This window comes from Miscanthus floridulus, chromosome 3, assembly GCF_019320115.1.
Source record: "Miscanthus floridulus cultivar M001 chromosome 3, ASM1932011v1, whole genome shotgun sequence".
NCBI lineage: Eukaryota > Viridiplantae > Streptophyta > Magnoliopsida > Poales > Poaceae > Miscanthus > Miscanthus floridulus.
Window position 1 is genome coordinate 22,325,430 of NC_089582.1, and position 27,273 is coordinate 22,352,702.

General features: G+C 50.1%; 4 protein-coding genes across 7 annotated transcripts; 2 read left to right on the forward strand and 2 right to left on the reverse strand.

Annotated features, from left to right (window-relative positions):
• Positions 1-3,251: 3,251 nt before the first annotated feature.
• On the reverse strand, positions 3,252-6,241 carry LOC136545203 (uncharacterized). 3 transcript variants are annotated; one of them, XM_066537251.1, is made up of 3 exons: positions 6,090-6,179; positions 5,720-5,960; positions 3,253-4,205 (listed from the first exon to the last, which is right to left on the reverse strand). In XM_066537251.1, the coding sequence occupies exons 2-3, from the start codon at positions 5,864-5,866 to the stop codon at positions 3,723-3,725; spliced, it is 630 nt and encodes a 209-aa protein (XP_066393348.1). In that variant the 5' UTR covers positions 5,867-5,960; positions 6,090-6,179; the 3' UTR covers positions 3,253-3,722. The 3 variants fall into 3 exon arrangements, with proteins under 3 accessions (XP_066393349.1, XP_066393348.1, XP_066393347.1); XM_066537250.1 differs by having other exon boundaries at positions 3,255-4,205; positions 5,720-5,891; positions 6,090-6,241; XM_066537252.1 differs by lacking the exon at positions 6,090-6,179 and having other exon boundaries at positions 3,252-4,205; positions 5,720-5,875.
• Positions 6,242-13,455: 7,214 nt separating this feature from the next.
• Positions 13,456-16,605, forward strand: LOC136541451 (peroxisomal membrane protein 13-like). Of its 2 annotated transcripts, XM_066533342.1 has the most exons (5): positions 13,456-13,593; positions 14,603-14,839; positions 14,941-15,239; positions 15,808-15,900; positions 16,011-16,605. In XM_066533342.1, exons 1-5 carry the CDS (start codon positions 13,587-13,589, stop codon positions 16,185-16,187), a joined length of 813 nt encoding a protein of 270 aa, XP_066389439.1. In that variant the 5' UTR covers positions 13,456-13,586; the 3' UTR covers positions 16,188-16,605. The 2 variants fall into 2 exon arrangements, with proteins under 2 accessions (XP_066389439.1, XP_066389438.1); XM_066533341.1 differs by lacking the exon at positions 13,456-13,593 and having other exon boundaries at positions 14,575-14,839.
• A 336-nt stretch (positions 16,606-16,941) lies between these two features.
• LOC136541450 (glycolate oxidase 1) lies at positions 16,942-20,391 on the forward strand. Its single transcript, XM_066533340.1, has 10 exons — positions 16,942-17,364; positions 17,479-17,671; positions 18,234-18,358; positions 18,553-18,599; positions 18,713-18,790; positions 18,896-19,020; positions 19,200-19,266; positions 19,393-19,525; positions 19,589-19,794; positions 19,905-20,391. Exons 2-10 carry the CDS (start codon positions 17,508-17,510, stop codon positions 20,091-20,093), a joined length of 1,134 nt encoding a protein of 377 aa, XP_066389437.1. The 5' UTR covers positions 16,942-17,364; positions 17,479-17,507; the 3' UTR covers positions 20,094-20,391.
• Positions 20,392-20,526: 135 nt separating this feature from the next.
• Positions 20,527-23,537, reverse strand: LOC136541452 (protein TIFY 5-like). The gene is made up of 2 exons (XM_066533344.1): positions 23,200-23,537; positions 20,527-21,168 (listed from the first exon to the last, which is right to left on the reverse strand). The coding sequence occupies exons 1-2, from the start codon at positions 23,419-23,421 to the stop codon at positions 20,746-20,748; spliced, it is 645 nt and encodes a 214-aa protein (XP_066389441.1). The 5' UTR covers positions 23,422-23,537; the 3' UTR covers positions 20,527-20,745.
• Between the last annotated feature and the right edge of the window lie 3,736 nt (positions 23,538-27,273).

Consider the following 27,273-nt stretch of genomic DNA (forward strand, 5'->3'; position numbering starts at 1 on the left):
CACTAGCCACGTCGTTCCCCGAAAGATGAAGACCTAGCCCAGGGTTAGAGTTCACAGACTTATTGGGGAGGTGTAAGGGTGTTGTAGCTATGATGGCTGGAGGCTTATAAAAAATGTAGGGAAACATTATTAGGCCCTGTTTGGTTGGGCTTTTGACTTTGGCTTTTGGCCCCAAAAGCCAAAAGCCCAACCAAAGGGGCTGCTCTTGGAGGGTGCTTTTTCAGAAGCAGCTGCTTTTCCGTAGTTCATTTTTGAAAGTTGGTTTGACCCTGCTTTTGGCTTTTGGCTTTCTGCTTTTCGAAATTGATGGAATAAAAAGCTCTTCCATAGTTGTTTCAAGAGAGATAAAGATAAAAGGTATATTTTATACTTGTTTAACCAAACAGCTTTCAGCTTTTCTACAGCTCACAGCCCACAGCAGCTTTTCCACAGCTCACAGCCCACAGCAGCTTTTTCCCACAGCCACAGCTCAACCAAACAGGGCCTTAGGATTTAGGATTAGCGCGCATTGCAGACAACGAGGGAATTGGCCGAAGAAGTAGAAAGGGATTGGGATTAGCGACAATGGTGGAGGCGCGGTATACGCAGCGCTGGAGCCAACAAGAGGTGGTGGAGGCGGCGATGCACCGGCCGGAGACGGAGAAGCTAGCTTTCATTTAGTGAGGACAATGGCAAAGGGTGGCATTGGAGGCGGTGTGAGCGCCACCGGAGCCGGGTGGGTGGGGCGGTGGCGAGGGGGCATAGGGACGAAGAATATAACAAAGAGAGGGAGGTGGATGTCTGGGTGTGCGCCCACCCTTTATTAGTAGGGTCCAAATTAAGTTCTAAAACAAGTTATAGGGCAAAGCAAAAGGCATATATATATGTAACTCTTTCTTAATCGTGAGAAGATAACGCGATTACCATATTTGAGTTGATACTAGACATTAATGATAAGTATGTTTGTAAATGATGCTTAGATGATACATCATATTTTTGGAATGAGAGAGTAGGAATAATGCAATCGAATGTCTGCTAGGAACCCTAGGCTATTACTAAGAACTTCTCCGACTGAACATCCTAGCAAAGACATCCAATGTTCCAAGGACGACTAAATCAGATTCGATGCCCTGACACATGTACTCTTCATGCCATTTAGCTCCAACAAAAAAAAACAAATAAACCCAAAGCAAGAGTGAGTATTGCAAGACCACAAATATGACACACACATAGCATTTTGACCGGGGCTCAAGCATGTCCTATGGGCTCCTCCAATGTGTCCTATAAGGGCACACACGACCAACGAAGGCATACAGTATCGTATGTCTCGTTAAAAAGTTGTTGTCAATGTAGGTGAAGAAGGCTCGAAACCTTTAAACATCCAATGCAGGTCAATGCATCTTTTTTATTCAAACGATCCCACTACTCTCTCTACCATGGAGATTCTCTTCGTTTCTGCAAAAGAGCAGGACTCTGCTAGTTCACTGTATGCTTAAAACGCGCTCTCGAGCAGTAGCTTGTGCTTTATGTCAAGTGAAGCCGTCGCTTTCTTTGCACAACCTACAAAGGCACTGCTTGAACAGATCTGGATACATAATGTCGATATGGATCCTGGGACCTCGGCAGGCAGACCAACTCTGTCTGCGCTCCAGTCTGGGGAAAGTGAATGAATTCGTTAATGAAATCCATTACAAGAAATTGTACACAATGGAACAGAGTTTCGTTAGAACAAAAAAAAAGCATGAAGGAGTTTCAGAGTTGTGACAAAGACAGTTTCCACAGGATAAGTCCAGTCTCAATGAGAATTTCACAGGAGTTTTATACACGTTAAATAGAGTGACACATAAGCAAATATAGAATCTTTACATGTTTTGAGGAACGTTTCATTGGGATGAAACGAGCAGGCGTCGTTTCCCACAACTTGGAAACCGCGCGAAACCAGCACCGAGCCCGCTTCGTTTCATCACCGGATCAAGTACGCGCACATAGTCGCCATCTCTGTTTCCCTTCCCACCGGTCTCTCTTTCCTTCCCGCCGATTTCCTTTTCTCTTCCACAGAGCAGCACACGAGTCAATCTGGCCAAGTGGCCATGTCCGTCTCCTCGCATTCGGCGCACGCGAGTCCAATCTACAGGTCCCCTGCTCTCCTCCCCTCCGGGCTCCGGCCATGCTCCTCGGTCTCCAGATGGACGCGGCTTCGGCGGCGGCAGCGCAAAGCTCAGGCTGCGTGGCTCCAGCGGTGGAGGAAAAGGGCGCGGGGGCAGCTGGCGCAATCGCAAGGCGACATCCTGGCATGTGCCGCCGCCGTTGCATGTGTATTAATCTAGCTGAATAATCGTTGCACACCTCCCTGAACTGAGGAGCTCCATGATGTACGCTATATCGCTGAAGGGGATCTTTGCCTCAAATTTATCTATCTTGGTCATCCTATTTGCATTTTATCTTAGATGTGAAAACAGTCATATTAGTTGCTAAAATTTCTGAAGTGTTAAAGCTGTTTCTTATCTGAATTTGTTGGTGCGAGATTGATGCAAGAATTGTAGTAAGCCTACATATTTTGCTTGGCACACTTGATCACAACACAGTGCAAGAATTAAATGGTAAAGCTAGCCTATGAAACAGTGAAATGAAACTGTGTATTAAGAGACCCTGTTCATTCTAAGTGTCACTTCTTGCAAACGGGGACATAAAACCTGCCACTGAGACTGGCCTGATAATCCACCAAACAGCCCCAGTCTGCCGACTGCCGTTAGTCGTCCTCTAGCTAGATAGGAGCACTGCTTGATGCCCCTTTGAAGTACTTTTTAACCCAAGTTCATCACAATTCATCCATGAGACTAATCCTTATGTACTAAAAGATATTGTTAGTCATTTATTAGGCATGTCGTGATACAACCACAAAGTTCGCATTACAAATTTACAACGATAGTGATCCTTACACACATGACTTGCCCTGTTCTGCAGCACTGCTTCAGCAGTGCTTTTCAGCGAACGAACAGTGTTTTCCTCTCACAACATTTCAGCGTAAGCCAGGTTCAGACCCCAGGCGGCAGGCACTCGAGTCAAGATACACTGACCAGACAGGAATATGCCACTGTAAAACATCACTAACTAGAAGGAAAATCGCGTGGTTAATTATGACTCACGACGGCAAACAAGTGGACAGAAGTGATTTACAGCTTCAAACTACCATGATGGCCCAACACAACATTTGTGGACCCAAAGCTACAAAACCACATAAATTTTCATAAATTAAAATATTGTCATCAGTCTGGAACAAATAACAAAAACAGCTAACACCTTTCAAGCACCTCAAAAAACTGGTGTTTTGAACAACCTGACAAACCAATGAATAGGAACAAAGGTTAAACAGTATTCATTCATGACTTCTGTTATAATTATCCAGTACATACTGAGCACAGTGTCCTGAATTTTCACCTCCTACAGGAACAAAGTTGTGCTACTGTACATTTTCGCGAAGGAAGGAAAAAGAAACAAGAAGGATCTGCTGTCAGATATATCTCCAAATAATTTACTGCTCTCAAATAGCGCACTGCATACATTTCATCTTATTTCCTGACTAGTGTTGTTCAGTCCAACCTATTAGATGAAATCTCCATAATGTCCTAGTGGTCTGACATAGAAATATGTTACTGTGCCCTTCAGAAGAAATGTGCAAGGAGCACTTTTCTTGGAATATCAGATTGGAGTGAAATCCAAGCTGCTCACAGGTGGACAGTGCATCAGCTTTCTTCTGTTCCATTAGTTCTGCTTTCAGATGATAGATCACAGTTTGGTCCAGCAGTAATGCTGCTAGCCACATTCAGTTCATTGTTTCTGTTTCCAGAAACTGCATGGCCATTTTGTACAGGGTTCCTGTTACCTGCTGCACATTGGCTAGAAGGTGTTCCAGCATTCCTTTTACCTAGAATCTCTAGTTTTTTGGCCTTATGTTTTTTGCCTCCAATATGAGCGCCGAAATTGAACTCAGTGACACAATCAACCTTGCAAATTTTGCACCAAAAGGATGGCACCACATTTGGTCTGGGGCACTGCAGAATCTGTGATGGAAGATGCGGAACTTTCACCTTTTTCTTTGAGGGATACCAATTTTGAGGCTGTTTCTGTCCAGTTACACAACTGAAACTAGACTGCTGTGGAGGCACACTGGTCTCAGGAGCTAATTTTCTCTTAATCACATCAGGTACTGATCCTGTACTGGCATCCTGAAAATTGAAAGTATTTATTAGTTATGAAAAATGGGAACTTAGCATGAAGAATCCTACAAAAAAAAACATCATAGGCCAAAATATCATGCTTCCAGACAACACAGATTTTGAGCACCTAATAAAACAGTGAATATAGCTACAACTGATAAGTATGTAATTTGTTTTCCATAATGGATAGGTTTTGGTTTCCAGAATTGTTCATAAAGGAATAAAATGGAAAATGTGTTTTTTTTAATAAGTAAAGGTGACTATGTGTTGACAGAACGGAGAAAAGGAGAACCAAACCAAGCTAGACCCTGGCTCTCCATGTCTAAACACTAATGAAAACTAAAATACATCCCTACCACAGGACCATTGGAACTCTAAACATCAGGGCTGTACCAACTCACTGTACTATTGCAAGCAATTACAGGCTAGATTGCCACAACTGTGGAACTATGGAAGCTGAAGTATTCTGGTTATCTGAAGTAAAGATTTCTGAATCAGAAGCTGAACAGAACACTAAAGAAAAAACAACTGTATGCCAAAAGGAAAATGCATGGCCAGAACCATTTCATTCATGATTTTATGATATAGAAAGCCCTAAAGTGGAAAAAAAATGTCATTTACAAAACCATCCTTGCATTCCAACAACTGAAGATTAAAGCCTTGTGTGTGTTATTCCAGAGAAAGAATAAAAACAAAATCTGAAAACAGTAAACAGGATAGTAACTTATGGAGCTAAAATGTTGATCCCAATTCCCAAAACTGATCACAACTTGAGCACTGTTAATGAGTTCCACGTAGTTTGAAGTGGCAATTCAGAACAAACAAACAGTAAATACAACGCGTGCATCTATCTGAAGCCATCACTGTGTGCGCCTACTTGCATCTGAAAAAAAAGGTGGGACTGAGCACTAACCGAGAGAACAAATGGCCCAGTTATGCAATCGGAAGCTGAACAGACACTAAAGAAAAAACAACTGTACGCCAAAAGAAAATGCATGGCCAGAACCATTTCATTCATGGTTTTCTGATGTAGAAAGCCCTAAAGTGGAAAAAAATGTCATTTGCAAAACCATCCCGGCATTCCAACTACTGAAGATTCAAGCCTTGTGTGGCTTACTCCAGAGACACAACAAAAACAAAAATCTGGAAAGAACAAATGAGACAGTAACTTATGGAGCTAAAATGTTGATACAAAATTGATCATAACTTAGGCACTGATAATGAGTTCCAGGTAATTTGAAGCGGCAATTCAGAACAAACAAACAAACAGTAAACACAGCGTGGGCATCTAACTGAAGCCATCACTGTCTGCGCCTACTTGCATCTGAAAAATAAAAACGTGGGATTGAGCACTAATTGAGAGAGCAAATGGCCGAGTTATGCCAATGTAAAATTCATCCACGGACCACATACCCCTAAATTCCTTGAAGCATGTTTGCTAACTGTAATGCTTAGTAGTAATACAAAGTTCTTTTTTTTTTTGACACATAGTAATACAAAGTTCATCAAACCAGAAACCTTACTCTCTGCATTTCAGGGGCTCCACAAATTCCAACGAGCAGATGCGGGTGGGTCCTCTCCACCCACTTGCGGTACTCCATCTCCCTCCTCAGAGCCTCCTCGAAGGTGATGGTAGCACAAACCGATGATGGTGCATTAGATCTCTGCATGCTTGAAGGCAGCAACTAACCACGCCTGCTCACAGGAACCAAGTGATCCTCAGCTATCAAATGGCCACCTATCGTAACTGAAGCATAGTTTTTTCTTTAAAAAAAACGAAATTAGTAGGGACAATGGATTGTAATTCGATCAGATCCGAATACAACTGGGATAAGCTAGGGTTTGGGTGCTTGGTTTCGCACAGCAGGAAGGGAAGAGATGGGTTGAGCCTACCTGGTGGGTGCTCGTCGCCAGCGAAGGGCCCGACGGAGAGCAGGCACCGGCGGCGGCGTCGGTTGCCCAGTCGTGCCGAGTCAACTGACAGAGAAGGGCGCGGGTGGATGGGTTGGGGGGGTTGGGTTTTTTTTTTGGTGGGGGAAGGAGGACAGGCAGGGGCCGCAGCACTTTCGCCCCCCGTTCGCGTGCGGCTTTGATACGCTTTTTTTTTTCATCCGAAATAATATTTCTTTCACAAATTTCTCTAATTCATCCGGATTTCTTCAAATTCCTCCAAGCGAATGGAGCCTTTGCCTGTTTCTTCCGTTTTTTCATCGAACCGTTTCTCCCAGGGTGATGAACCGACGATGATGAATCCGCAAATGCTGTGTCAGGGTGTCCCGGATGCCTGGCCTACGGACGAGCGGTCCAGCCCCGCAGCGGTTCTTCCCGCGACTCAATCCAAACATTTGAACGGTCCGACTCTCCCATTCCGCATTGTTCCGGTGCCTCTACACGTCTCTCCCGTTCTCCTCCGCCCTCCAGGCCTCCACGACTCCGCCTCTTGGTCTCTGACCCGCACAACGAACCCGAAATGACGCGTCGTCTCCTTACTGTCCTCCTCGCGGCGTCGCTCCTGCTCCTGCTCGCCCGCCTAAACTCTGCCTCGTCACCGCCCGCCACCACCGCGTACGACGAGCTCCGCCTCGGGGGCTTCCCGCGTGGCCTGCTCCCAGCCAACACGCGTGCCTACATGCTTGACGCCAGCTCCGGTGACTTCGCCGTCGACCTCCGCTCCAGCTGCCGCATCGTGCTACCCATGGGGAGCTACCTCGCCACCTTCAGTGACCGCCTCATGGGCTGCCTCGGCGACCGCCGCATTCAGGCCTCGATGGCATCCGCGTTAGGGACTTCTTCCGCTGGTGGTCCATCACGGGCACTGCGCGACCTCCTTTCACTCTGTGGCATCGAGCTCCTTGCCGGCGTCGAGCTCCACAACGACGAGCTACATTCGTCCAAGCAACAAGGTGACATTGCGCTGAAAATGCATGTTGCAAGTGTATGTCTAAGTGTTTCAGTTATTTCAGAGGTATGTTGCAAGAGTTTTGTTGGTGCAGAAAGTGACTAACTAGTAAATATTTGTAGTTTTGCTGTACGTTGTGATCGGAGGTGGTCTAGTACTCAATGACACTGGATTTATACTGGTTCAGGCAACGTGCCCTACGTCCAGTCAGGGTCGATTGGTGACTTTATTTCCAAGCCCAGGTGCTCGAAGTCTGTAGTGGGGTTACAAACGAGAGAGAGAGAGACAGGGTGTCTGGTCGGTCCGGTCGGAAGGGCCGAGATCGATAGGAGCTTTGCTATGAACGAAGTGTCCTAGCGTGTGCTTGAGGGGTTGCGAGCTATTGATCTAATGAGCCTGAACTTGAAGAAGTTGACTTGGGTTCACCGTCTGTGTTTGGAGGGAGCACATCCCCTTTTATAGAAGGGGATGGCTTTACAAGTGAAAGGGAGAGAGAGTACGGACGTTTCTAAGCCTTGTTGCCCACACCGACAGGGATGGAACAATGGTGGGCGCTCGCAATACTGTTGATGTCGCTGCAGAATGTCAGGTACATGTGGGAGGTTGAGCTGTTTTCTTCAAGACTGGAGGACGTCGGTACCTGTAAAAATGTTGTCTCGCCGACTGGAGGCATGGTTGTACCACGTTTTACCTGGTACGGTGAATTCCGGCGCCCACAATACTATTGGTGCCCAGAGGCACATGGGGGTCTTACCGTACGGGTGTTTTGACCGGCGCCTATAATACTGTAGAGGTAAATGTCGGCGCCTACAATATTGTTCATGGCAGGGCGGTTGTAAAGTGCTGCTCCGCATGGTATGGTCTCTGGTGCCGTGGTTTGACTTGTGAGCCCCGTCTTGCCTTCCTTCGTACGCCTTCTAGTTCTTTCTGAGCGGGCATCCCCGGTCGGATGGTCCCTAGTCGGTTCTGGCGCGCCAGTCGGAGAGTAGTGATGGGCAGGGTTCTTTATGAACCCTGGTTGGAGACACGGGGTCGGAGTTGGAGGCGGTCCTCGGGTCAGGCTTTCCGAGTGGAGGTCGTGCGAAGGCAGCCGGGGCCTGACGCTGGCGCTCCGATCGGAGAGGCCATTCGGAGTTGGCCTGAGCCTAAGCTAGCGCTCTAGTCGAAAAGATGGACCGAAGGCGGCCAGGGCCTGAAGCGAGTGCTCCGGTCTGTTGAATTTAGACTCTCAGGCCAGTCCAGAAGAAAAGAAGGCCATCCTCCTAGGCCGAGCCCTGGCGTGGAAGCCGGTCCCCGAGGGACCCTGGGTTTATGAACCCGATAGGAGCCCCCGAGCCCCTGGGCGATTCGGGCAGAATCGTCTGGGGGATTTTTGTCTTGCCGGCGGGTGCGCGTGAGCACACCCACGGGTGTAGCCCCTGAGCCCCCGGGCGGTTCATGCCGAACCGGTTGGGGGTGCTTCTGAGTTTGTCAACGGGGGATGTTTTTCTATTTGTCGATGGGTGCGCGCGAGCGCACCCGCGGGTGTAGCCCCCAAGCCCCAGGCGGTTCAGGGCGAACCGGCTGGGGGTGTTTGTCTCAGTAGGCCTATATGCGTGTTTTTTAGTTTGAGATGGAATTTTGTTTAACCACGGTGTCGTTGCGCTCCGTGGGATCGGGTGAGTCGGAGTCATGAACGAACCCTGGCATCGGTGCGCGCTGTGGGTGGAGATAGCTCGGTTCGGTTGTGTCAGAGCTCACTGATCTTTTAGCGTCGATGCGTGCCGCGGGATCGGGTGAGGCGGAGTTTGCGAATGGACCCAGGCGTCGGTGCACGCCATGGATTGAGAGAGTTAGTTTAGTTAGTTCAGGAAGCCGTTACGCGAGTTTAGGAGTCGCGGTCTCAGGAGCCGTAGCCAGATGCCGCCGATCCTATCGACGCAAGTTTAGAAGTCGTGGTCCCAAGAGCCATAGCCGGATGTCGCCTATCCCGTCGACGCAAGTTTAGGAGTCGTGGTCCCAAGAGCCGTAGTCGGATGTCGCCTATCCCGTCGATGCGAGTTTAGGAGTCGCGGTCCCAAGAGCCGTAGCCGGATGTCGCCGATCCAGTCGACGCGAGTTTGGAGTCACGGTCCCTTGGCATTTGAGCCCTCGAGCCATGTTGGGCCTTCGTGGGGGTTGGTGTGAGTCGTTTTGTGCTACCCCATCCAGTTCCTCACAACCGGAGGGGCTGAGTTTCATCGCCTGTCCCGATCGCTCAGGCTCGAAGACTAGCTCGGTGAGCTCGCTAACGGGTGTGATCGAGCGGAATTCGGGTCCGTCGTTCGTGACGAGGTCGGCATAGCCCTATTGTGGCATTCCACAACTCCTTTACCTGCAGTCCGACAGATGCCTAGGTTGTTCCAGAGACCGACCCAGGTGGCCTAATGGCCTCCCCTCGATGGAGATTCTGTGGGCTTATCGAGAGGTTCAGGATCGAACAAGAAGGTTGAGATGACCCGATTTGCCAGACCGGGCGAAGGCCGCACGGTGCTCATCTACAGTTTTCTCCCCTGGCTCTGTTTCGGTTGCTCATATCGAATGAGGCAAGCCGCCGCTCCGTGGCGCAACACGGAGCGTTCTGGTGCATTTCGCTACACGTGCGATGCTTAGTTCCCGAGCCCCCGGGTGGTTCATGCCCTAATCGTCCGAGGGGTTCAGGCGTATGATAGTGGTTGGTCGTGCGGTAGTGGTGGGCCATGTCCCAGTCACGTCCCACCTAATCTGGAGCCGTTTCATCGCGCTGGGCACGTCTCGTCGGTCAGGGGGCGTCCCATCTGCATTAAATGGAAAAAGAGAGAGAAAGTTTCTCGCCCAGCCACTTCGCCTTCCTGATTGGCACGTCCTTTCCTAACCGTTGCTCCCCCTCCTTTAAGTACGAGAGAAGAGAGAGGGTGTTTGCCTCGTTCTTTTACCTGTTCGTCGCCTGCTGCCGCCACCTTTCTTTTTCCTCTTCGTCGAGAGCGTCCCGGAGAGCTACGGAGGTTTCTAGGAAAGGAAGGGGGAGAGAGCGAGGGGGAAGAGGAGAACTCACTGATCCTTTTTGCAAGCCAGAGCAAGATGTCAGACTAGAGGTCATCCATCGTGAGTAAGTCGGTGCTGGAGTCTTTCGTCAAGAAGGGTTTTCTGCCGCCGCAGGAGGTGGCGCACTGGAGGGTCCCTGGAGAAGAGGAGTTCCCGTGACCTCGTCTCGGTGAGGTGGTGTCCTTCCTTACCTTCCATGAGCGTGGGATAGGATACCCCACGCACTGGTTCCTGCACGAGCTCCTTAATGAGTGGGATTTGGAGCTGCAACACCTCAATCCGATGGGGGTGCTGCATATTGCCGGTTTTGTCACCGTCTGCGAGGCTTTCCTCGGGGTAGAGCCGCACGCGGATCTCTTTCGGCGGTTCTTCTCTGGGAGGACCTTAACGATGGGGAGCTCAGTTGAGGTTGCGCTGGTGGGGGGGGTTCACCCTTCAGAGGAAGCCGAGCGCAGGAGGTTTGTACCCTACGTACACCCCTTGTAGTTCCAACCAGGGGTGGCACGAGGAGTGGTTCTACATCAGGAACCCGGAGGCTGCGCCATTCCCGGTGTTTACCGACAGGAGGCTGAAGGAGCGGGAAAGTTGGTCATGGGGTTGCGGCCATAAGGAGAGGCACAAGGTGGAGGCCATCGAAGAGGAGCTCCAGAAGCTCGTGAGGCGCGACCTTGATGAAGTGCGGGTGTTCTACACCCTCTACTGCCGCTGGATTGCACCGTTGGTGGAGAGGACTCAACCGATGTGGGAGTACGGCGGCCGATCGGACCCGAACCGTGCGTCGCCGGAAGAGTTGCCGGATGACGAGGTCTGGAGTCGCGTCGGCCGGGTGCTGCAGCTGAGGCCCAGGGAGACGGTTGCAGGAAAACCTGTACCGCTCAACGCCTCGATCGCTTCCACACTGGTGCGTTCCCTTGTTTTTGTTCGTGCTTCTTCTCTACTCTTTCCTATTTCTTTGATCTGGTTCATCCGTTCCATAGGGGCTTGGGAGGTATAAGTCCCGACCGCACCTTCCCAAGGGACCGGAGGGCGTGGCTCGGCAGACCGCTCAGAAGAAGGCGGCCAAGGCTTGGAAGAAGAAAAAGAATAAGGAGATCCTGTGGAAGCAGGAGAAGGAGTAGGAGATCGTCCGACGCACGAGGGTTGGGGAATGTAGGAGTGACGTCGAGTCAGAACTTGCATCGGATGATCCTATGGATCTGGATGATATGGTCTTCTCCGGCGAGGAGGAGAGCGGGGGGGTCGTTGCGACCTCGACGGATCGCCGTGATACCGTGACATCGTCCGCTGGTGACGAGTTGGTGGCCACGTGTCGTGCGGCGGATCCCTCGTCGAGGAAGCGCGTAGCGAGCGCGGACGTCGTTGGTGAGCGGGCGCCAAAGCGGACGCGGTCATCGCGTCCCTTGGCAGCATCACTGACCCCGTCCCCACCTATTGTGGACATGGCAGAGCAAGGCGGGAGGTCTGCTGAGGGGCGGTCTGACACCCGCGCGTCGCTCGGATCGGTGCCGACGCATGACTCGCGGTGGGGGGAAGACCTGCCTGCTGCAGGCGTAGCCGAGCATGCCGGGCAATCTGAGGGGCGGACTGGAGCATGTGTGCCACATGAGTCATAGTCGGAGGATACCGCGCCTGTTGCTCCAATCGAGGATTCCCGAGCCGGGGGTAGGGATGACCCGTAGGTCGGGCAGGAGCCGGTAGGGACGACTTTGCCCCCTACCGAAGTGAAGTAGCGCGGGTCGCGGTCCGGGAGCGGTCCTCGATGCACAGGCGTCGAGGTCGGGGTCGGCCTTCAGAGTTGTGCCGCTCACCACCTGGTATGTCTTTCTCCATTTTCTATTGGTTTTTTGTTGGTTGAACTTTTTGTTGGAGTGTGACTGACCCATACCTTCCGTCAGTGGCTTGGGGATGCCAGGGATGAGTATTGCCCTGACTGCCGTGTAGGAGACCTGGAAGCCCGTTCTGTAGCATGTCACGGTGGCAAGACCTTCCGTTCCGAGGATGGTGCCCTCCGGTTCGGCTATTGATGAGGCGACGGCTGTGGCATCGGTGTTAGCGGTGATCCCGATGCTAATGGCAACAGTGGCGTCGGAGGTGACTCTCACGGCGGAGGCGAGGGATACCGAGCTTCCTGCCCTGCCGGGTAGAGGGTTGCGCGGCTCACCCTTACCGTTAGCATCCCCGGTCGGATGGTCCCCAGTCGGTTCTGGCGCGCCAGTCGGAGAGTAGCGATGGGCAGTGTTCTTTATGAACCCCAGTCGGAGACACGGGGTCGAAGTCGAAGGCGGTCCTCGGGTCAGGCTTTCCGAGTGGAGGCCGTACGAAGGCAGCCGGAGCCTGACGCTAGCGCTCCGATCGAAGAGGCCATTCGGAGTTGGCTTGAGCCTGAGCTAGCGCTCCAGTCGGAAAGATGGGCCGAAGGCGGCCAGGGCCTGAAGCGAGTGCTCCGGTCTGTTGAATTTAGACTCTCGGGCCGGTCCAGAAGAAAAGAAGGCCGTCCTCCAGGGCCGAGCCCTGGCGTGGAAGCCGATCCCCGATGGACCCCGGGTTTATGAACCCGACATGTTTCGTATGGATGTTGCAATGGTTGTACACTTATGTTGCAAACTTTTGTTCGCAATGTTTCATCTGTTTTCTCAAACGTACGTGGCAAGTGTGTTTATCTGGATATTGCATATGTTTCACACATATGTTGCAAGTGTTTTTTTCTGGATGTTGTGTATGTGTTGCAATGTTTTTAAGTGTTTCATGTGTGTGTTTTTGCAAGTGTTTCAGACGCAGGTTTCAAACGTTTCATCAGTCTTCATACGTATGTTGCAAGTGTTGTATCTGGATGTTGCATCTCTCTCCTCACCTTCTGCTGTCTCGCCTCAGTGTCTCCTCTTTCTTGATGCCGGTGATGTGTGATGTTCGGGCAGCATGGGCCCGCGAGCACGTGGGTGGGGCGTGTGTCGTTCGAGTGGCGCGGAACCCGAGCGAGCGGGACGGCATGGAGCAGGCGCGGGGAGCAACGGAGGCGGGCGGCGTGGGTGGGGCACAAGTCGTTCCAGTGGCGCAGAACCTGAATGAGCAGGACGTGTGGCACGGAGCATGCACGAGGCCCGGGGAGTAGCGTCTGGACGCGGGCCTAAGGCCGTCCTGTTCGCAAGAAAAACTGACGATGACGAGGAGATCTGTGGTTTGGGCCAAACTGGCTGGCATCGTAGGCCTTCTTGATGTACTACCGCGGACGCGGGCCTTAGTGATCGGTAGCCCATACAACATGAGCCCGACCGACCGCGGGCTCAAGTCTCCAACTACGAAGCGCGTCGAGTCGACGCGCACGCACGAAATCCTCCGCTGACTTGACTCGTAGCAGCAGCGCGTCGACCAGACCAGACTACCAGACCCGGCCGGCCTGGCGGTGGAGGAGGGCGGGATAGCAGACGAGAGGAGAGGAGGACGCGCACGCCATGTCAGGTTCGTCCGCCGCTCCCCCTGCATCCCTAGATCCACCAATCCGCGCACAATTTCTCGATAGGACTGCTCGATTCGGTCCGAAACCTGTTGCCCGCGAAGAGTTCGAGCGGTTGGTGCCTTGGGGAGCTCGATTAGGGACCCGATTTCGCACACAGCCTGCGGGGAGAACGATCGGGCTCCTTTTCCCCTCTCTCCCGTGGTGGAGATTGTGGGTGGTTCCGGGGGGACGCGACCGTAGGGGTATGGATTTGTTGAGGAATCGCGCGGATTTGTTCCCAGCAGCGCTGCTGGTTAATCTGCTGGCGGTGCTCGATCCGTTCTCTTCTGTTGCGCTTGCTTGCTGTAGCGTCCACGCGGCTCTGGCGCGGCACACCGCTGCTTGCTTGCTTCTTCACTGGGAAATAAGCCAGCATCATGCAAATTGCGGTGCCGCTGAGGATCCTCTTGCCCTGCATGGTTCATCCCCCCTTGGCCCTTTGGATTTCTATATAGTTCGTGTTCAGCAGTGGCAGGATCTAGGCAATAAGCTCTGCCAAATACGTTTAACCCCCTTCATAAATTTTACAACTTATATATGTTGATTGTGCAATGATTGTGTTGTTTGACATGAAAATCAACAAGCTGGCCCCACAGGTTTCAAATCCTAGATCCGCCACTGGTGTTCAGAAGCGAACTCAGCTCCTTTTCTGTTACACAACGTGAGGAGCTATTGGTGCTCTCTTCCAACCAAATCAAAGTCTTGGCTTCAACATATTCACCGTTCTTTTATGAGTCTTTTGCTCCTGTGTCTTGCATGGCAGTCAAGAACATTTTAGCTCCTGTGTGTGCATGCTTTGCTTTGCTGCTAAATCAATGGCTGTAAGCTTGTTATCCACAGTTTTGTTGGGGTATGCAGTACAGCAGCTGTGCTCGTTAGTTAGTTACTGAAACTGTTCTTGACATAACCCTTCATTTCTCTGAAAGGAAATGGATTCTGATGTTATTATTAACATGTAAATGCACTTTGCAGGTTCACCGCCAAAGCCTTGGGAGCGTTCTGGAGCTGAAGGAACATCTGGTCCAGCACCTTTCAAGCCCCCATCTGGTGGAAGCACCAGTGATGTTGTCGAAGCTTCTGGTACCGCTAAACCTGGCGAAAATGTTACTGCGATGGAGAGGAATGTCTCTTCCAATGTAAATAGCACTGTTTCGAGGCCTGTGCCACAGCGGCCTTGGCAGCAGACAGGCTATGGAAACACCTATGGAGGTATTCAACGTTTTCAGAGTCACTTGTTTCGTGATTGTGGTTGTCTTAGGAACACAATTTCAGTCTCAGACTGACATTTGCAATTTGTCTTTTGGGTGCAGGATATGGTGGATCCAACATGTATAGTTCTTATGGTGGATTTGGCAACACTTACGGTAGCGGCGGGCTCTATGGAAATAGCATGTACTCGAGTTACGGAGGAGGTTATGGTGGTGGCATGTATGGCGGTGGGATGTATGGAGGAGGCATGCATGGCGGGATGGGAGGCTATGGTGGTTACGGCATGGGCGGAATGGGTGGCATGGGTGGTATGGGCATGGGTCCATACGGTAATCAGGATCCGAATTCAATGGGCCCTCCTGCATCCCCACCAGGTTTCTGGGTGTCCTTCCTACGAGTGGTAAGATACTTTTTACCACACATGCCACCAATCGTTACTCAGAATTGTTATATTGATTTGGTACATGTTAAAGTATGATAAAGTACTTGAAAATGCCCATGCTCCTGAGGTATTGGTCACAACCATTTGCATTGGCAACTATGTTTACAAAATGCCCAATCACCCAACTTTTTATTTCCAGAAGGATCCAAGCAAGCCAATTTTAAATTTATGCCTGTGAATCCAAAACAACATCTTCTATTTACCATGAAGCCCTGACTGTTATAAATTCTGAGAGGAGCAGATTTACTTATAGCTTTAGTTACACATGGATCTCTAAGTTTTTCCACCAGTACTTATCATTTATATGCACTGTTTAGTTCATTGCTCTGATCTGTGTGCTTTAATATGCTCGTATCATACTGGTTGTATTCACTAGTTTTATTAGTGAAAGTATTTGTTTTCATCTTTGCAATATGCAACAGTAATTAAACTACATAATCATTCTTACAAAGCAAGAACCACCAATTCTTTTTTACATTAAGTCATTCTTAATCTTAACACCTTAAACTGGCTTGAATGGCTGCAGATGCACGGTGTTGTCAATTTCTTTGGCCGAATCTCATTCCTTGTTGAACAGAACACTCAAGCATCCTACTTTTTCATGACAGCAATGCTGCAGGTATTTTTTTCTTCTTATTAGTTATTACATGTATTTTCTGCTGTCAGTAATCGTATCAAATAAGTCACTCATCTTTGTACTAAAATTGTTGTCATCATGGTGTTGGCCAGCTCTTCGATCGGTCTGGTATGCTCTACGGTGAACTTGCACGGTTTGTGTTGTGTTTGCTAGGAGTCAAAAGAAAGCCAAAGAAGGGCAGCCTTCAGGGACCAGAAGCGCTGGGACCTAGCCAACAGTTTATTGAGGCACCAAAAGCAAACAACTGGGACAACGTTTGGGGAAACTAGGATGCCTGTGAGCGCAATGAGTTCTATCATATAGAAACATATACAGTTTAAGGAGCAAGGGCTATGGGAGTTTTGCCTGCCTTTTGGATCATCAGAACGAAGAGTGGGTCAGATACCCTTTTGTGGCAACAACTAGGGTTAGTTGTGAAGAAATTGCTGGGTCTCTTCTGCTTTTCACAACTTCGCCTTGATGTACCTGTGAGGGCCGTGGCCAATGACACTGGTATGCTAGGGTTTCATCGCAACTGTAAGGTTGATGAACGGTTTGAAAGTGCACGGATATGTAGCTGCTGTTGTGATATCAGTGTGGGTATTGGTTGTATATCTCTCCGGGTAAATAGTGGTCGCCTTCGAAAAGAATACAACAAATGCATGTGTACCTTTACAGCCTTGTCTAATTTGGTTTTGGATCTGGACTTGATGAGAGTCCCCCATGCAAGTATCAAATTCTGTTGTGATGGTACCTTCTGTGAGTGAATATGCTTGGTAACTTAACTGTCACAGTGGCATGGAGACTGGAATTGCTTCTCCATGTACCTGTTTGATAGTTGATAAAGGGCTAGCCTTTAGGCTTGCTGCAGCTACTGCTGCAGCTGTTTCAGCTGCAGCTTCAGTATATTTCTGCAGCTGCAGCAGCCATAGCCAACAGCTAAACAGCTGCAGCTTCAGTATATTTCTGCAGCTGCAGCAGCCATAGCCAACAGCTATCATAGCCCAACTGCAGCAGTTTGCTATCTATCTGCTGCCTCTGCCCAAGCATTTTTGACTCAAAGGTGACATGCTGCCACGTAGAAAGCAGGCAAGGCAAACACTAGCGATAACAACCGGACGTAAAAACGTTCTGAAAAGAGAAAGAAATCCTGAAAACCGGGAACATTTTCCTGGGGACGGAATGCGAGCAAGCTGTGGTGCAGAAGCGGATGAGGAAGTAGTGTAGGAGAGCTACCCTCGCTTCCCACCTCCAGTGTCTCATCCACTCCACAGACAAACACATCTCACTCCACAGACAAGCACTTCCATGGACAAATAATTCCGGTCGCTTTGTCTGTACATGTAGATTGCAGAAGGCTCCAAGAGCGAGCACCTCATCTCTTATATTGCTCTCACCCTCACCACACCCTCCATTTCTTGCTCCCGCTGGTCTGGTCTCCACACGCTTTGTCGGTTCTGCTGCAAGGTAACAACAGGCTAGCTAGCTCCCGTTTCTTCTCTTCATTCAGATGAAGCCTGCTGCGTCTGGGCTGCAAGCATTCACCTGGTGTAGTTACTGGATTGGCTCCTTGTTGTATAGTGGAAGAAGAAGCGCAGGTGTCGAGGAGCATGCCGATCGACGACGACGCCAGCATGGGGGAGATCACCAATGTCATGGAGTACCAGGCCATCGCGAAGCAGAAGCTTCCGAAGATGGCCTACGACTACTACGCGTCCGGAGCTGAGGACGAGTGGACGCTGCAGGAGAACAGGGAGGCCTTCTCCAGGATCCTGTGAGCATGCATCTACGTCTTCACTGACTTTTGCTATCCTATATATACATTAGAAGGTGGGGCGAAAAAAGGGGCCATAAGAGTTCTGTTCATTGATCAGGCTCTACTATTCTTTCAGAGTTCCAGTTACTGTTAAATCTTACTTATCTATTCAGGGTGGAATTTTGTACACGTTTTTTTGGAAAACATGTGCTTCATACAGTCATCTTCGTGCAATAAAACAAACTGTGTATCGGGGGTTCGACACCTCACTTTTTTGCTCATCAGCTCAAGTTCATCCTAAGGCTACAACTTTGTAGCAGAGGAAAAGGACAGCCAGCCCCAAGCTAGCCTAAGTTTTCTCAGTCAGTTTTCATGCTATCTGCACTTTGGAATTTTTTTGTTATTCATATACTGCAAGTCTTGTTAAAGTCATTCAAAATGTCCAAGGGTGCTAACATTTGACGAAGGACACGAATTGCACTCCAGTTAATGCAGAGTTGGTTGTTAGATTCCTTCATTCAAACATATCGCTTCGGGGCTGCACCGTTGCTCACCTGTTGTGAAATTTGATTTTCGCAAGGTTCCGTCCACGCATACTGATCGATGTATCCAAGATCGACATGACCACCACCGTGCTGGGATTCAAGATCTCTATGCCCATCATGGTTGCTCCCACTGCTATGCAGAAGATGGCTCACCCAGATGGTATGTCGTTGTAAGATCTTGTTTTGGTTTGGTTGACAGCTATATGCTCCTCCACATGTACAACAGCATAACATGTAAAAAAAAAGGTTTAATAGTAACTGACAAGCTTCACCTTCCAAAAACGCAAGCTTGTGAATTCTTGCTTCTCATCCTGCATTTGTTTTGAGCGAAAACCATCTTCATCATGCTTTCAGGGGAGTACGCCACTGCGCGCGCCGCAGCTGCAGCAGGCACTATAATGGTCTGTAGATGTCACTGTGACAATGGTTAAAAACACAATTGTACCATACACAACAGAGTGATGTATCTATGCTGATGATACTGAACATACCTCCATGGCCTGTTCTTTTTCAGACACTGTCATCCTGGGCAACTTCGAGCGTTGAGGAGGTTGCCTCAACTGGACCAGGCATCCGCTTCTTCCAGCTCTATGTAAATACATTGACACTTCACTAGTACTGTACAACATAAGCATCTTCCTTCACCAACTTAGCTTATCAATGTCCATGCATGCACATTGCCATGAATCTTTTGTAGGTCTACAAGGACAGGAAAGTGGTGGAGCAGCTTGTGAGGAGAGCCGAAAGGGCTGGGTTCAAGGCGATCGCGCTCACCGTCGACACGCCACGCCTTGGTCGCAGGGAAGCTGACATCAAGAACAGGTCAGCTGGGCTGGCTTTACTTTGCAATAACTATTTGCTTTGCTTCAAAACAGCTGCACGGGCTAATGGTGGTATTAGTCTAGTACAATGTACGGAAACATCATCAGAAAGATAGTGCTAGAAAACACACTCTGCTTTGTTTCAGACAGGTATGCTGATTGTGGCTGCTATTGCTGCAGATTTGTTCTGCCACCACACCTGACACTGAAGAACTTCGAAGGTCTGGACCTCGGCAAAATGGACCAGGTGAAGTACTGAGCTCAAGTTTCTTTGCAGCAGCAGTAGTACATTGCAGATAGCTACCGTATGGATACGTACGGAGTTCTCGACACTCACTGATGCAAGAGTTTTGTGCGCGCCGAGCATGAACAGGCTGCTGATTCAGGGCTGGCTTCCTACGTCGCCGGCCAAGTCGACCGCACCCTGAGCTGGAAAGACGTCAAGTGGCTGCAGACCATCACCACGATGCCGATCCTCGTCAAGGGGGTGCTCACCGCTGAAGACTGTAAGCTCGCTCTCTGCTTGTTTCATCAGTGGACAAAATTAATGTTGTTGCATTACATCGCAGCGAGGCTTGCGGTGGCGAACGGCGCGGCGGGGATCATCGTGTCGAACCACGGCGCGCGGCAGCTGGACTACGTGCCGGCGACCATCAGCGCGCTGGAGGAGGTCGTGAAGGCCGCCCGGGGCCAGCTTCCCGTCTTCCTCGACGGCGGCGTCCGCCGAGGCACCGACGTCTTCAAGGCGCTCGCCCTCGGCGCCGCCGGCGTATTCGTAAGCTAGCTGCTTGCACTGAACAGTGAACACGCAGACGTCTAACGTCTTCCTGCTGTCGGAGTTTGCTTGTTGACCGGTGGACGCATGCGCGCGGTTGGTTGTTGCAGGTCGGCAGGCCGGTGGTGTTCTCCCTGGCGGCGGCGGGCGAGGCCGGGGTGTCCAACGTCCTGCGGATGCTGCGGGACGAGTTCGAGCTCACCATGGCGCTCAGCGGCTGCACCTCCCTCGCCGACATCACCCGCAACCACGTCATCACCGAGTCGGACAGGCTCCGCGCCATGCCGTCGCGCTTGTAGATGATCAATCAATCAATCAATCACCTGCTACGCTACGCCGCCGGCCGGCCGCCCTCCTCACGAGGCTCGCCGTTGGTCCTCGCCGCCGGCCGGCCAGCCGCGAACGAAGACTTGTCACCCCGGTCGGGGATATTCAGCTGGTGCATGGATTGGATGCATGGATGCTGGATGATGATACTATAATCTTGGACCCCGTATATGTTTCGTTCAAAAATGATCGATCACTGTACAGATTACATACATGGCCGGTGTGGTGCATCTTAATAATGGCGCATGATGATCGCTGTATTTCACAAAACATTTCTTCCACATCTTTATGTGTTGTGAATGAAGAACAAAACAACATTTTGGTTGCCATCAGAAGAACGAATTGAAACAGAACAAACTGTTAAACCCAATCAAATTCCAATCTCGTGGAAAATAAACAAACTATCTCTTTCTCTTATATAACGAAATAAGAAAATACCCCTGCTGTTCGTTCAAAAAGAAAACGAAATAAGAAAATAAACAAACTATATATATATACTGTGAGCGATGCATACATACCCCTCATGCCAACAGAAAAAAAATGAAAAGAGAGCTCTTTTATCTAGCTAGCTATCAGACCAGACGACGACGTCAGCAAGGGCGGGTGGTTTGGTTAATTAGTGCCTCATCGCCTGACAGCCTGAGCGTGGCCGCCGCCGGCGGCGGCCGTCCTGGCCTTGCGCTTCTGCAGGAACAGCTGCAGCGACCGCTTCATGGACAGCCCGGTGGCCGCCGCCAGCGGGTCAATCTCGAGCACCGGCGCGGCTACGGCGGCGCCGGCGGCGAAGGCACCCTGCCGAGGAGAACCGACGACGACGCCGGCAGCCAGCAGCGGCGACGGCGCCACTGCTGCCGGTCTGACGAGACCTCTGTCGCGCGCGCACCGCCGCGCCACGGCGCTAGTGCTGCTGCTGCTGCTGCTGTCACCGTCACCGTCCTGCTGGCGGCGGCGGCCGTTGTCGTCGTCTCCCCGCATCAGCTGCTGACTCTGTCGCCGGTGGTCGGCCGCCAGGGTCTCCTCGCTCGCCATGGATATGATCGCCCTTGCCTGATGCGCCGAACAGCAGTAAAATCGTACACACCGATCAGTAACTTGACGCAGTAATTACACGTGTTCAATTTAATTAACTATTAACCAGAGTTGAACTAATGCTGGAAGCCTGGAATGCATAAACAAATCGATCAAGACGACGTGCGTGCATGCTGTTGCAGAAATTGACGTGCATCCGGATCCGGAGTTCTGGACCATACACGGGCAGTACGTCGTCAGTCGTCAAAGTCAAAAAGAAGGCACGGTTTTTTCCCCCTCCATCTACCCGTGTTGGTTCTGTGCGAGTTCGTCGCTCGCGTTGTTTGCGTGTGTGGAGATAGACAGATGGAGACGACGACGACGACGACGACGAGACGAAGACAATTTATGGAGGCCAAGTCTAATTACGATTGAGTGTTGATTGTGGTTAATTGCGGTGTTATTTGGTCAACGGCCCATCCACCAGCTGACGATATGGCGCGAATGCCCCCTCGATTTGGCGCAGCACGTGCGGAATTGTTTTGTGAGAATTTTCGACGGTGACCGAGCCATGTTAGCTGCAACGAGCCAACGACTGAGACCTCGATCGGAGTCAAATCACCTAGCTCAGGCGTTCAGTTTCCTTGGATTTTTATGGAACTTGTATGCTGGGTAAAAATTCTTGACACAGCACATATGCTCGCATTTTTATGAATTCATTCTATATTTCTACTCATAGCATAGGTGCTCGTATTTTAATAGACTTATTCTACTCCCTGTTTATTCAAAATTGTAAGTTATTCTGATTTTTTTTAGACATGTTGCTTTTACTATGTGTATGTATCTAAACATAATATATATCTAGGTGCATAATAAAAGCTATGTATTATGTAAAATTGGAACGACTTACAATTTGGCACAGAGAGTATAATTTAACATCACTATTGCTTTTTTTAGTGGCAAGAGGTGTGCCCATTGACAATGAGTCGAGTGCATGGTGGATTTGTCAATTTTAACATATGTTGGCTCAAATTTTCGGAGGTGCTAATAGAAATGGTGCGTGCGTGCATTTATAGAGGTGAGGATGTGTGCATGTGCATAGTACGTGCGCCATTACTATTTTTACAAAAAGAAATCTCCTAACTCAGCCTACTTCAATACCAGATTAACCTGTTGGTGTCCAAAAACATGTGGGTTGATCTGAACACTAGTACTTGGGAGATTTAAGTCACCCTTTTTCTTTGAAGATGTAATCTTTCTTCTTTTTTGTTTTGGGGTATCTGTTTTAATTAATTTCTAGCGTTTGCTAATTGCAACAGACCATTCTTCTTTTTATTACCAATATAATATAATAATAATGCAGCAGTATGTATATAGGTTGATCAAAAAAATTAGTACCTGCTGAACGAAAATAACAGAACCAACACGTACAGAGGTCATCCAATTTACTACTTGTAACATCCAAAGGTTGTAGAAGTATTTACTGAACTGAACTACATGGTCACGCCTTGGATGAAGTAATTAATTAAAGGCAAATTGCAGATGATCGAGTTGTGTGTATGAAAATCGACGACTGTTTTTATTTTACAAAACCAGCACAAACTTAAAGGTGGTCACCCAACCAAAGTACTAGTAGCTAATCAGCCTGTTCGTTTGGCTGTGGCTTATCCTAAACGATCGTAAATTTTCAGCCGGAACAGTATTTTTCTCACACGCAAACCAGCCAGCAGTATTTCTTCATAAACCAGCAACAATACGAACCAGCCAACCGAACAGACTGAATATAATGGTAGCAAGATGACGAGTTCATGCGAATTTCGTGATTCCGGGTGTATACCAAGAATAACGACTGCATGCCGTGCGTGCGTACGACATAGCAGAGACTTGAGAGAGCAGCAAGCTAGCTTGTTGCAAATTAAAACATGCAGATTAATTGTTATCGCATCAGGTGGGATCGCCAACTGATACTGAATTACTGATCCATGAGCTGTTGAAGGAATGGATTAACCAGGAGAGGCCGGACAAAGCTTACGCGAGGTAGCAGTAGTGGTGATTACATGAATGGATTACCTGGACCTCGGTGACGTCGACGGCGCACACCCGGCCGTTGTAGAAGATGGTCATGTTCCTCCTCGCCTCCACCGGCGGCGGAGCACTAGCGGCACCACCATCGTCGTCGTCCGCCGCCCCCGTCCTGAGGCGCAGGCTGAGCTCGACGCCGCGCCACCGCCGTCGTTCCTGCCCCGCCGCTCCGGCGACGCCACCGTCGCAGTCGACCCTCCCGCCCTCCATCACTAGCTCTAGCTAGCTAGCAACCAGCTGATCCTCCTCTCGACGATCGACTAGGCAGATGGAGCCAACAAGCCTTCATCAGTTGGTCGTCTCCTTCTTCCTCTGGTCTGGCCCGCGCGCGCGCGTATAAGTACTCCTCCTCCCTCCCCCTGCTCTCGACTCAACTCGGTCACCGGCAAACGTTTTTGTCACGGCGCGCACGTGGAGAACGTGCGCGCGCGCCCGAGGGAGACGGTGCCCGCGCGGGGCCGACTAGTGCGCTGCGGCGGGCGGTGGCGGTGTGCCTTCCTCTCCTTTTTGGTGTCTCTTTGTTTCTTTGCTTTTCCCGTTTATTTCAACGTGCAGCGGCTGGTTTCTGCGAGCGATTTCCATGCTCCATTTCGTCCAAACCACACACACGCACAGAGGCTAATCCGAATCAAAACCAAAGACTTGACCGCTCGGTAATTAATTACAAACGTGCGTTTTCCTCTCCATATTATTTCGCCGCCCTTTCTTTTTTCTGTCGGCAGGAAGACGCACGCAGACATGCATATGCATGTGTGTGTTCTTTTTGCCTCTGTACGTATCTGTGGTCATGGGGTTTAGGCGTTTAGCGACGTAAAGTCACACGTGTCGTGACCTGAATGGGTGGATTACACTTGGTTGGTTGGTAGTATTTGGTAACAGGCGCATGCAAGATAATTAAACGTGTTCTGTGTTCTTTTTCGGATCTACATATATATATATTTTTTGGGGGAAAAAGCAAAAAAGAATGGACGCCTCTGCTCCTGTTGAGCGCGCGGGGACCACCGTCACTCACTCCTGTATACATACGTGCCCATCACGTTTAGCCTGCGAGGACCATTTTTTAGTTAAGATGAGACTGCTCTTTGATTCATTTGATTTATTTCCGGGCGACGTGCAGTGCCCATGTCGCGGAATCTGATGCCTGGGGGGCTCACAAATGATGTCATTCCTCAACAAGCAAGTCAATCTGCACAAAAAAGTCGTGTGAAATAAATAAAGCCAACTAAAAGGTCCAAAGTCCACCATGAATAATGTTGAATGCGAGATTACCTCGTGTATTTATTGCTCGACGGGAAAACGTGAGTATGTTGGAATTCAAAGAATAACATTGGAACGAGTTTCATGCACCAACAAGTTCGATTAAAATCTTGGCGAGTTGAGGCGGTTCACATACTCCTACATACCCACGTTTTTAATTTGGCTCTCCTGCAAACACCCGGACCAGCAAAGCTTGTTTTGTTATGAATATTTGATTAAAAATCAAGGTGCCCGTTTGGCAACCAGAAACGTTTATGATTATTTTTGCTAGAATCAGTAGAATCGCTGCCAGATGGGTCAGGTGAGAAACGTTTCACTTGAGAATCACTAGAAACGTTTCTCGTTTTTATGCATAGCAAGGAAAAATGCGTGTTAGATGGCCTTGTGTGATTCTGAGATTCTTGCCCCCCGCCCCCCCCCCCCCCCCCCCCCCTTCTGTATTAGCAACCATGATTTTTTAGTTAATTCTTTTCAAGTGGAATAAGTTAAAATAGGTTTATTTAAGTTGTTCTTTGCCCATAAAAAGTTTGTTGAGGGAGTCTCCCCTGGCCCAGCTCCTTCCTTGACCTTCGACTCAATGCTGTCTCAACTAACTCCCTCGCGACGGGCATCGACCCTCGCCGGCGAGGGTATGTTCCAACCGTCGAGTTGTGTCTTCATGCTTGGGCAAGTACCTCGAGGTCCACCGTACCCGTGGAGCGGGGGAGAGGGGAGCCTCGATGACGACGACGAGTGGACCCTCGCCGTGAGTACGTGGAGGTCTGGCACCTGCCGAGGAGGGGGACCACGCCGGTGGAGGAGACGCCCCCGACCAGAGAGGCGGGCCCGGGGAGTTGGTGGCCAGAGGATGAAGATTACGACCGTACCCTTCCTCACTACGTTATGTTTTTCCTTTTGGGGCCTTGCCCTACTATAATTTCACTGTGCACCCGAGTGTGACCTATAAATACCCAGGTGGCTCATGTAAGACAACAGAATATTTTTTGATAAATTAATGGACACTTGATCTGCATTTTCATGACCCCTCTACCTTCGCTTCCCTACGCCAGATATCCTACTCCAATTACTGCGGGAAACCCTCAGCCTCTCCCCGCGTGCTCGAGCTAGCGAGGGTGAGAGGCCAGGAGACCCCACAGTTGGCGCCGTCCGTGGGGACCCCAGTCCACCAATTCTCAGAACAATGGCAACCACAAGAAGAAACGCTAACAGAGATCCGCAACCGCCGCGAGGGTCGGATACGATAGTGGGAACCTCCGTGGGAGGGAGCAATGGAGCCCTGATACTCCAGCCCACCGCCCAACCCACCGGAAGCCAGCGTGGCTCGGACGAGACCCCGACAGCTAGGGGGTCAAGCCGACCATCAACCTAGCCCAACTAGAGTGGAAGATGCTAGCTACGTGCCACAAGAAGATGATGAAGAGGCCAAGGCGAGAGGTCTCGAGGCCCTGAACCAAATGCACGAAGAACTACAAGAAAAAGGCGCCGAGTCGAGGCCCATCAAAGACAGGCTCGCCTGCATGTGATAAGGTAGAAGGCGGACGAAACCAGAGAGCAGCTTAGGCAAATGGATGAATACCTAGCCACCATCAAAGCTAACCCAAACTACCTGCCAGAGCAGCACAACATACCACATACGCTCCACCCAAACCCTCCACCTCCATCTCCACCACCCCCACCACCATCACCACCCCTTGCCAGCATCAAATCTACCCAGAATATATTCCCCAAGCCTTGCAACACCAACGAAGAAACCAACCCCTGCCAATGTCCTACAATCCAAAATCCCCTCTAACCCAAATATTGCAAACCAAAAGCTAGCCACTTGAATACAAACCACAAAACCTGCCAAGATATGACGGAAGCGTGGACCCTCGCCAATTCTTGATGAGCTACGAAGCTGCAGTAGCAGCGGCAGGAGGGGACGAGTTCACCATGGCGAAATCCTTCGTCATCATAGCACGAGACATCGCCCAAAGCTGGTATAGCAATCTTCCCCCCAGGCTCAATAGATTCCTAGGGCAGCCTCCGCGAGAAACTATGCAACCACTTCAAAGGTGTCAGCTCCTCAGCAACCAACCTAATGGAACTATTCACCTACACTCAAGCTGAACGGGAGCCTCTCCGGGAGTTCTAGCGAAGGTTTGTGCAACTCAGAGTCAGAACACCAGATATCATTGACGATATAGTGATTCTTGCGACAGTCAACGGGCTAAGGCTAGGGCCATGCTCCTCTAGGCTCCCAAGAAAACCATCGCAGAACTGCACGAAGTCATGGAGTACATCAGATCAGACACAGCACACCGCACAAAGACTGACGCTCTCCGACCTCAGGCGCACCCACCCCCGAGGCCGCCATAGCGCAATCAATACCCTCGCAACGAGGCAATCTATGTGAACATAATAGAATCTGCACCTCCGCAATAGCAAAGACAGCAACAGAATCAAAGACCTCAATCAACCCCCACTGCCAGTTAGAATGACAACAGAACCAACGTGCAGAACATACCCAACCAAAGAGACCCGGCGAAGGTTTATTGCCACTTTTGCGGGCCAGGAAAGGGACACACGACCAAACAGTGTGCTTGTTTTGCGAAGGGAAAAGAATACCAAGAGGCCCAGCAAGCTGCAGCCTCAGGCCCGCCGAAGCCTATCAACTACACAAGAAGACAGCCAACACATACCATTACACACCTATAAACTACGGCGTACCCTCGCAACAACACCCCCAACAATACCAAACCTTAACAAGCTACAACCCTCCTTACCACCACTACAGCACTTACGACAACCCCCAACCATCTTACA